This window comes from Pundamilia nyererei, unplaced genomic scaffold (genome assembly GCF_000239375.1).
Source record: "Pundamilia nyererei isolate P.nyererei 1_Seehausen unplaced genomic scaffold, PunNye1.0 scaffold00038, whole genome shotgun sequence".
Lineage (NCBI taxonomy): Eukaryota > Metazoa > Chordata > Actinopteri > Cichliformes > Cichlidae > Pundamilia > Pundamilia nyererei.
This window is the reverse complement of record NW_005187439.1, coordinates 2,736,473-2,746,726: the sequence shown is the minus strand read 5'-3', so window position 1 is coordinate 2,746,726 and position 10,254 is coordinate 2,736,473. Positions and strand designations below refer to the sequence as shown.

The 10,254-nt window shown below is 44.0% G+C and overlaps 1 protein-coding gene across 7 annotated transcripts in view; it reads right to left on the bottom strand.

Moving 5' to 3' along the window:
* Nucleotides 1-497: 497 nt before the first annotated feature.
* Nucleotides 498-10,254, bottom strand: part of LOC102216217 (ral guanine nucleotide dissociation stimulator) — a 58,146-nt gene continuing 48,389 nt past the window's right edge. For all 7 annotated transcript variants that reach the window (XM_013910228.1, XM_013910226.1, XM_013910229.1 and 4 more), the window contains exons 9-18: nucleotides 8,467-8,544; nucleotides 8,007-8,093; nucleotides 7,859-7,891; nucleotides 7,634-7,755; nucleotides 6,956-7,051; nucleotides 6,667-6,871; nucleotides 5,700-5,774; nucleotides 5,055-5,321; nucleotides 4,821-4,935; nucleotides 498-4,494 (exon numbers count right to left, since the gene is read on the bottom strand). In XM_013910228.1, coding sequence (XP_013765682.1) covers nucleotides 4,319-4,494; nucleotides 4,821-4,935; nucleotides 5,055-5,321; nucleotides 5,700-5,774; nucleotides 6,667-6,871; nucleotides 6,956-7,051; nucleotides 7,634-7,755; nucleotides 7,859-7,891; nucleotides 8,007-8,093; nucleotides 8,467-8,544 — 1,254 coding nt within the window. In that variant the 3' untranslated portion in view covers nucleotides 498-4,318. The remainder of the gene's footprint in view (nucleotides 4,495-4,820; nucleotides 4,936-5,054; nucleotides 5,322-5,699; nucleotides 5,775-6,666; nucleotides 6,872-6,955; nucleotides 7,052-7,633; nucleotides 7,756-7,858; nucleotides 7,892-8,006; nucleotides 8,094-8,466; nucleotides 8,545-10,254) is intronic.

The window sequence follows — 10,254 nt, the reverse complement described above, 5'->3', positions numbered from 1 at the left end:
GGGCTACAACGAAACACAGACTGGTCCATCACGTCAACCTCACCAGCACAGAAACGCTCGCAGGGTCAGGAAGTTTGTCCCAAAGGTCCGCACGCTTACACAAAGAGATGGAGCTGCTGCAGAAAACCTGCTTTCCGATTACTCCAAACATCCAGAAAAAACAGGACTCAAAGTGTGAAAGTTTCGTTCCAACCAAACAGTACAGAGAAGGAACTGATGCTGCATTCAGGTCACGTTTGGAAAAGTGAAACTCTAAGGCTGGGGATGTTCTGTTTTGCTTATTGTCAGCCGAATGTGGATTTATGTGAAGGGGGAAATGGTTCAGAAGCAGACTAACGCTTGGACGTTTTGATCTTTTCAGTGATAGATGTTGACACTAAGACAAATAGTGATTATAACACAGCCTTATTGTTTATAAAAATGATTGTTTTTGTCAGATTTGTTCTCTCATTTATATTTATGTAATCAATTACTGACATGTAGGAGACAATAAAAGTATTTTTCACAGAAATAGCGTGAAATTTTCAAGGTCCTGTTGTGTAAAGAGGAAGGGAAAAGGCTGCATGCTGCACTGATTGGCTTGGATGATATCACAACAATATGTTGGTTAGCACCATTGCCTCACAGCAACAAGGTCCTGGGTTTGAATCCACTGACCGGCCAGACCCTGTGCCTTCGTGGGCTCTCTACGGGTACTCTGGCTTCCTCCCACTGTTTGCATGTTCAGTTAATTGGTGTCTCTAAATTGGCTGCAGGTGCAACTGTGAGCGTCAATGATTATCCATCTGTTAGCCGACAAACTGGCGACCAGCCCAGGGTGTACCCCGTCTCCCCCTCTATGTTAGCTGCGATAGGCTCCAGCGACCCTGATAGATAACCAGAAAAGAATGGATAAAAATCCCAACAGCATGAGGTAAAAAAGAACAGATGCTGCTGTGACTATGCTGAGTTGAGGCCACGGAACACATGAAAATGCCATCAGACGCAGTCTACGAGTGAAATATTCAAATATATGTTGCTAGTTTTGGTTTTAGAAGAAGCTGTGTGTACTATTTTCCTCTAGGAAGTTGAGGCTAAAGAGGGTAAGACTTCAAACTTGAGGTCAGGTCAGCTCACTAATAAAGTGTAAGCGGGTCCTCTGCAAGTTACAAACTGCTTAGATGAAAAAAAAAGTTAAACTTATTCCAAAAGTGGCAAAACTGCAGTTCCTTCATTGGCCACTTGAGGCTGACCCAATTTCACCCGCATAGAAATGCCAGTTTTGTAGCTGTTTTCATTACTAGAAATTGGTCATGAGATCTCAAAGTCTGGTGTGACACGTCGTGTAATCCAGCCTGTGATGTTTGGTTGGAATAAAAGATTCAGACACGCCAAACAAAGATTTTAAAACATGAAAAACATTTTCATGAAAGTGCAGTTTTTACGTCAGCGCCTGACAAACACGTCTGCTTCAAGTTTCTCGGACAACAGTCTCCACAGGGAAATGGGTCAACACATTTTTTTTTTTTTTTCCATAGTGTTCTCCCCTTTTTTTCTTCTAGAAAACAACAGTAAACAAACAAACTGTGAAAAGGCAGAGGACCCGTCTGTTCAACCTTTTTCTGTCTTTACATGTTTTGTTTTGTTTTTTTGGCACATGTAGGGTCAAGCCTGCCGCCTTTGCTGCTCGCCTGAGCGATGAGCAAAGGGCGGATGTTCACTACGACATCATTAGAAGGGAATGAGACGTTTGGGTTCACAGTGCTCGACAGGACGCGCCGATCAACAGGCAGAGAGGGCAGAGTGAAAGGGTCGAAGGTCACAGTGTTCAACAGCGAAGGATTTCACGCCACAGCGGTAACAAACAACACCCACGACAGCCGGACGCCGTGCCTCCAGCTCATCATCACCATATTGCTATCACTCTTTTCTTTTTTAACAGGCGTTTCATTCATTTGATCGTTTGTACGTGACCTTCATGCAGATGAAAAAACAAACAAAAAAGGCAAAACATGGTCGCAGCACAGGCCAGATGATTTGTTGTTGTGGCGATATTAATAACACATCAGGAAAAAGTCCAACCTCAGATTTTAGTGTGTTTCCGATGACTTAATCTTTTTTTTTTTTTTTAATTTCCCCATTTCCTCCACTTCCCAGAATGCTTTGCAACAGATTTTGATGTTTTCTTTTCACCAGTGTGAAAGAAGACAGACATACTCTGGTGTCATTTATTGTATCTAATGGCCAGCAGTGGGCGACGCCTGCAGCTGCAAATAGACTTCTATTACAGAAAATGACCACACTACTCACATGACCTATGACCTCAGGAAACAGTTTCCTCTTAAGTTTATGGTCTCAATTGTTAGATTCAAGTATTAGTGAATAAAATATTGTGTAAGTCTTTGGAAACCATGGTCCCCATTAGAGGTGGTTGTCATTCCCTAGCCTATGACGGTGTCTCTTAGTCGCTCAGCTGATTCACCCCCTGCTACTGATGGCTCGTTACAGTGGGTATGTCCATCTTTAGTATACAGTTTATGTTTATCACCTCTGCACCGCTTTGTATTAGATCTGGCAAATGTTCTTGGTTAAGCCACATTAGCCTGGCATCGGTTTAGCTGTGATCAGATGTGTTTCTGCTGTAAGAAACAACTCAGTTTTGTCATTTAGCACCTGCGGAAATGAAGGAAATACCAACCACAAATATTTGAAGCAAGTCACCAAAAATTGCTTGTTAAAAAACCAGCGCTGAGTGTGTTTACGGTTGGATTTTTACCTTTAAAGAAACAGAGAGCATAAAGAGAAGAGTTTGTTCCCCTGTATTCAGTCTGGCAGCGTCACCGTCCTTCGCCTGGGCGCCTACGCACGAAACATTCAGGAGCTCTTCTGTACGCCAACAGGAACAGAGAACCTAAAAATCACCCAAAGCTACTTTTCCCCCCCACATGTGCTGTTAGTTAGAGCCCAGAGAGGAAAGACTCTGCTGCCATCACAGACACGTAAAAACCACAGATGATACCGCAGCGCTCACCTGGCCCGTCATGGCACATTTGGAAACTGATGGTTATGAAAGCCAAGCCGCCATGTTGGAAGCACAGCTAAAACAGAGAGTATCGACTGTTCCGGGCAGAGCGGCCCTTTTTAATTATTATTTCTGTAATGCCTCGTGTCCCTCAGACGTTTCTGTGTTCCTACATGGCGGCTGGCGGTCAGGAGGAAGAGAAAAAACAAAAACGTGAGGTGCAGCTCATTATGACGTCTTCAGAAAGATAAGTAGCAGCACCATATCAAAGAGAGAGATGCAAACAAATGTACAAAGAGAAAAGAACAAAGCGTCGAGTCTGTTAACAAAATCTCGTGGTCCGTTTGAAAAGAATATACTGCACAGATGGTGTTAATCGATATATACACTCAGTTTTTTTGTGTCTTGTTCTCAGCTCATGTTTCTGTCCCACTCTGTGGCATCCTTCTCCATGTAGTGGTTACGATTCATTAATTAATAATAATAATAATAATAATAAAAAGAAAACAGTGGCATGTGATTCATGGCTGTGCCCACTGGTTTTGACACCACGTCTCTGTTTCAGGCCACGTGACCTTTTATTTTTGTGTATGTGTAACATGGCAGCGTTCAGGAGTTTATAGAGTCCAGATCTCTCCACGCTCGCGTCAGCGTCGCTGGTGTTAAAATGCTGAGGCGGCAGAGAGCGAAACCTTCAAGTGCTGCAGTCCTGCAGGCACTGTCGACATCAGGGACCACCGGGGCAAAAGCGGTGGCGGCGGTGCGCTTGAAACAAAAGCTCCCTGAAAAAGTAGAATCACATTCAGACATCTTTCTGTCCGTTAGTGTTTGCTCCACGCAGGAGGGTGCGAGCATGAAGACCGCAGAGTGATCACACAGGGACGAGGCTCTGCAACATGGTTTAAAAAAAAGCAGGAAAAAAAAGTGTTTTTGTCGAAGGTGCAGAAACGACTGATCTGACCAACTGATGTTAAGATGTAAACAGCTGTAAACGAAACGTAAAAGGACCGGGAGATCTGATGCTTTTCCATGAGCCGGCTGAAGCAGCCAACACGCCTCGTTTGTTCCCCCCACAAGCGTGTCCTTCAGCCTTTTAACGTCCTCTCAGGGTCCCGACGACGCGACAGTTAAGTGTTAAGGTGCTCCTCTGCTTCCCAAGGTGCGCTTGGTCGTTCCTCCTCTTGCGTGTCCAGTTTTTGTCTGAACAAAAACTCAAGCACCTGAGCAGAAGCTGACGAGTGGAGGCCAGAGAAGGTGATCGAGGAGGAGGAAGAGGGTGAGTGGAGGAGGAGGAGGAGGAGGAGAGAGGAAGTCTCCTCAGAAAATCCCTTTGGCGATTTTCAGTCCCTTCTGTTTCATGCGAGGCAGCGTCGAACTGGCCACGTTCTTGGCCCTCATGGGCCGTGCCAAGCCGCGCTTTTTCAGCACAAAGTCATAGTTGGCAGTGGAGTTCATGGCGTAGAAGACGTTGGCGTTGTCCGGGATCCGGAGCTCTGCAGGACGAGGTCAGAAAGAGAGAAGCAACAAGTGGTGATTAACGAGTTCAAGCAGTGTTATTCTCGGGGGACATGAAAGAAAATCAATTCTTTATCTTTCACCACATGAGAAACTGTAAATTTATGCAAGTCAACACATCGGCCATTAAATTCATTTTAAAATAACAACAACTAAGACAAAACACATGTGTACTATTAATTACTCGCTCAGATTTTTATGGAAGTTTTCACTGTGCATCAGGAACTTGTATCATAAAAGCAGCGTAATATTAAATTCACTGTTAAAAACCAATAATGAATACATGAAACAAAGAAATGATCACCTTTGTCCTCAGAGATTTTCTGCATCAGTTCGTAGTCCTCGGTCTTCTCTCGCTCCAGATTGTGTTTGATCATGGCCTTCCTGATCACCGCCGGAGTCTTGTCCTGACTCGTCACCTGAATCGCAGACAGAACATCAACATCTGTTCCTAACTATTAACCATCACTTTACACACAGAGAAAACTCTGACTTCACTGCCTCTTAAAAAGCCTGAAAGCTGTTTTTCTGCCCTCACCAGGATGCTCTTATACATGTTCCCGTTCTCCACGTCCAGGCTGACCCTGATGATGCAGCAGTCGTCCACCTGCTGGTTGTACAACGGCAGCGACAGAGTCGAGTAGTTCGACACAGCCGACACCGAGCGTTTGTGTGAGCGCGAGGCCGACAACGGGGTGGAGGAGGAGACGGAGGAGGAGGAGGCGCTGCTGGAGCCGGAGGCTGAACCAGAGCTCGAGCCCATCCCGGACGTGTCCAGAGACGACAGAGACGTACATTCCCAGAACTGAAAGGTTATCAGAGGGAGAGGTTGGTGGGAGAGGCTGAAAAATGAAGCCAATGCTGAAGAAATAAAAACCTCATGCAGTTCCTCTAAAGACCACTTGAGGCTCCAAAAGCAAGTCAGTCCCCATCAACGCTTCATGTTAAAGTTTCCAACTTTACATGAACATGTTTACAGCTACAGTAAGCGATTCTGGTATCTGTAGCTAATTTTCTTCTTAATAATAAGGGGAATTATTATTGGACAATTATTACTGAGCAGGTTTGCAGCTTTCTAAATCGAGTACCCCACCCCACCCCACCCTGTCTGGTTTGCAGACAGTCATCCAAGCCATTTCAGGTTTTCAGTGTGAAATGAACAGAAAAACATAGCAGCCGTTACCGTTGAGGTTGTATCTGCAGCTGGAGCTTCTCTTCCCAGTGCTGAGACAGTTAGTTTCACCGAAGGAGTCGACGTCTGGAGGAGGACAAAGGAAAACAAAACAGAACCAGTCATCGCGCGGCCCCAGACCACTCTGACACGATGACAGCCATTATTTTTCTCCACACAGCACACCTAGATCACGCTCAAATAAACTGAACTTTAGGTGGGAACAAATGTGCTCTGTGAATAATCCCTGTGACTTAAGGACTTAAGCTCCCAGTGTGGCTGTGCGCTGGGAGTTTTTCGAAGTATAACACTGTGGAACTCACGTCTGTTTGTTGTAACTGTGAGTGATCACCAGGGGGCAGCGTGGGCTAGTCTTACTCATGTTTGTAGAATTTCAGCAGTGAAGTCAAACCCAGCGTTAAACTACATGTTTATAATTCGTAGCGTTCATTTCGTCTTGATTTTGAAGGCTAAACCTTGGTGTAGTCACAATGTCACACGATTTCAGTACAAATGACTACAGGTCCCACCCAGGCCTGGTTTTCTGTTCAGTTTTGGTGTGTTTTGGTCCCTTTTTTGATTTTACTGATTTTCTTTCTTGTGTTTACATTTTTCCATTGTCTAAAGTGTTTCCTTGTCTTTATTTCCTTTTGTTTTGTGTGTGTTTGCCCTTCATTATCTGACGCTCCTTCTGCCCTGTTTTGAATTTTGGTTTTGTTTTCCCCGCTGAAGTTTTCTTGTAGTTTGTAGCAGTTAACATTGTCCAATAAAGGCTCGCCCTTTTGTATTCAGCCTGCTTCCCTGTCCTCCATTTGAGTGCTTCTTTCGAGTTTTATGCTCAAAGTAAAGACTTCAAACATGAGGAAACGTTTCCAGCAGATCCACTGTTGTTTTTTTCCCTCCTCACAAACAGCTGCTTAAAAGTGGCTGTCACATGTTTTACATTGTGGCAGAAAATACTATGTGCAGCTTTTTCTACCTTTCTCTCGTGTCCCTCCGGTGAGTCTGACAGGAAGCTGGCGTTCACATCCTCCAGGTCTGATCCGCTCGAGCTGACAGAGGTGACGCTGAGAGCGTCGCCGCTGTCCCCCCCTCCTCCTTGGTACGGCCTGTAGTGCGAGTGGTCGAAGGACTTGGAGTGAGAGCCTGCGGCACTGCTGCAACCGGCCTCCGTCAACTGTCGGCTGCAGATGACACCGTAACAGGAGGGTTATGAAAATAAGACTGGTGGTCAAGTTTAAAACAATGGTATTAACGCTGCGACTTACTCGCTCCAGCGCTTCATGATTCCTCCGTTCTTCTTGCCTCGGAGCGTGTTGCTCGCCGACTCTGACAGAGGCTCGATCTCACAGGACAGATTGTAGCTGCGGGAACAGGAGGGAGTCAGGACGGCAAGAGAGAAAATGGGAATTCAAAGACATAAACTCAAGGATGAGATAGGATGACACGGTTAGCACCGATAACACTGAGCTGGGTCATTACACCTGCAGATGTGTAAATTTGGTGGGTTTCACCACTACTTCCATGAATAATTCTGTCATTTTTAATGGTTTTGTATTATTTTAAACCCCTCACCGCCTCCTCTGAAATGATATTTTCATCAAAACGCAGATATTTTAATCCTGACGGCAAAACTGAGGACAAACTGAATAACCCACGCTTCATGCTGGCAGCCAGTGCTGTGAATCATTTCATAAACTACTAAAAATCTTGGAACATGTGAACATTTCATGTGTTCCTGCCAAAACTTGAGGGTTTTTATATATATATATAAATATATATATTAGTTGTTTTTAAAGCACGGCACCAAGTTTTGTTAAATTCCCCTTTTCACTGTCAGAATTAAAGGATGACTGCAGATATCCAACCACCATCAAAACAACAGCCAGATTTCCTGCTTTCCTCCGGGGTCAGAGACAGAGGGAGGAGCCTCTCTCATGACTGACCTCTCTGCCTCGCTGTATTTGTCCACGCCGGCGAACCACTCCCTGAAGTGGCTGTCCTGAGTGAAATTGTAGTTGTTGGAGGCCAGCTGGAGCAGTTTGATCTGAGCGATCACCTCAAACTCCTGCAACAAGAGGGCAGAGCCGAAAAAAGGGTTTGACTTTGGGATTTGGACCGGCAGATTATTTTTGATGATGATTTCAAACAAACAAAAAGAAATAATTCACCTTTCTTCTCTTCTCGAAGTTAATCAGACCACCCTGAAAAAGAAGAAAAGAAATTATTAGCAGTGATAGAAAATAAAAAATACAAACCCAGGAAGAGGGTTTAAAATCCAAAAATCATCACAGTGACGACTCCCATCTGACGTCTGACCTCAGTGTAATCCTTCATGGCAGTGTCCATCATCACCAGGTCCGTCAAGAAAGTCCCCAGGTAAGGGATCGTCCCCTGCATCACTCCCTGTTTACGGAACACGTGGAGATGAACATGCATTTAGAGTGCAAGTAACCATTTCCCTAGAACAATGTTATTTAAACCAGTGCTGCAGGAAAAATTTGATTTTCATCAGTAAGTAGTCCTGCAATCTGCAGGAGTTTAGGCTAATCACTGCTTGTTGAAATTTGTAAGAAAACTTCCAGAAAGCTAAATTTGAAGAGCAGCTGGCAATCCCCCATTCAAAATGTGATTGTACTCCTTAAGTGGATTTGATATAGAGTACTGGTTGCAGCAGATGTGCCTGTTAGCATGAGAAAAATAAGTAAATGGAGGCTGACTCAGCGCCTGAAGCAGTGCTTTGGTGGAAAAGCATCAAGCAGATAGCATGTGGTCTCACCAGGTCTCTCTGCTGCTGGTGTCTCCTCTGAGCGCGTTTAGGGTTGATTTCTAAAGTTGCAAACTTGGAGGTGCCCTCCTGCAGAATAAACAACACATGATAAGTTTTTCTGGAAGCTAAAAATCACAAATGTGCAAAATAGAGGCCAAACACTACAAATACCCAACCCTCCTTCCACCAAGGCGCAATAAGTGAGTTTTGCTCACTCACAAACGTCACATCCCCACAACAAACATCCCTGTGCTACATAATTCAACATCAGACACAGTTTATCCCATATTGTCTTCCTTTAAACGACTTCTGAATACACACATTTCTCCTGTAATATAGTTAGATTAATTTTTGTTGTGCGTTTCCCAAAACCACAAAATGACAGATAACACACTAAACAATAAAACATATAAACTGAAAGAAAAATAATCATTCTGACTGACCCAGATCAAAATGCTCAGTTTTGGTCTTTTCTAAAATATAATGTTAGGCAACTTTGAACAAAGCTGTAGTCGAGCTATAACATTTAAGATGCAGGTGTTTCAAATGTGGTCTTCAGTGACATCGCTTTAAAATGAGGCTCTGAAGCGAGGACGTCTCATTCCGCCTCGACTCCTTCTTCCTCATGCCTCGTCTTCGCCTCCTCCGCTCGTATCTCTCGTGGGAGGAACTGAGACCAGGGAGAGGAGTCGAGGACGTGCAATCCAGGAATGAGAAATGACGCACATCTTACAAGCTAACTTGTAAGATGACACATTCTCCAAGCTTTAGAAACACTATAACTATTTCATTCCTGTCATTAGCACTCAAACATTTCTGGATTTTTCTCAATAAATGTACATGCTCTTCACTCATTATAATAAGGATGCTATAAAAGAAAGTGTATTTCATTCCCAACTTCTTCTAATCCACATAATTCACACAGCCTGTCGTCCTTCTGGGTGTTTTAAATTAAGCATTTTCCTGTTGATTCCTGTGTAATTAAATACCTCTGACTGATTAATTTCTTTATCTCTTCTTCAAAAATATCAAGCAGCATTCATGATAAAATGTTAATATACAGATACCATGGCATGAAGCTGTAGCAGAACATATAATGATCTTTATATGACTGAAGATACCTGTAGTTTATATACAGCTAATAAAGTTTTAGACATTTTTGTCTTTGGCTTTCCAACACGATATTTTGTGGTCAAATCGAATCTAACCACAGAACGTGTCACACAACTGTTTTCATTGGCTCAAAATATGATGACGTTACGGTTCACAGAAAACACATGTGCCGTTTGGTGATTTAAAGCATGTCTAATGCATCCAGCTGGCCTGGAGGTCAGAAACGGGCCGGCTGGGCGATTTTTAACCAGGAACCTCCCTTCAAGGATGTTTTTCTCCAAAAGCTTTTTAAACTTCATATACTTCGTTTATGTGTTACAGCAGATTAGATCTTTAAAACCTGTTCTGAAATAAAAAATAAAACATCTGCACGACCTCAAAGTAAAAACTGGGAGGAAATCCACCTCCTTGGCGTTCCTTGCGCATTCCTCAGAGTGATGTAATGCCCGGAGGCCTCCGGAGCTTCGTGCAACTCGAACCAACCGAGTCGAGTCAACGCGGCCTGTCCCGAGCAGATAGACAGAGGCGACGCCCTGAGGTCTGCTTTCACATATTGGAGCCGTTATCTACACCTGCCAAAGGGTTCCTCCCTGTGACGTCAGCAGGGATTCCCTCAGCGGACGCCGCGGGGGTTAACTAACTCAGCATTACATCAGAAAACTTCTCAGGTTAAAAATAGGTGAT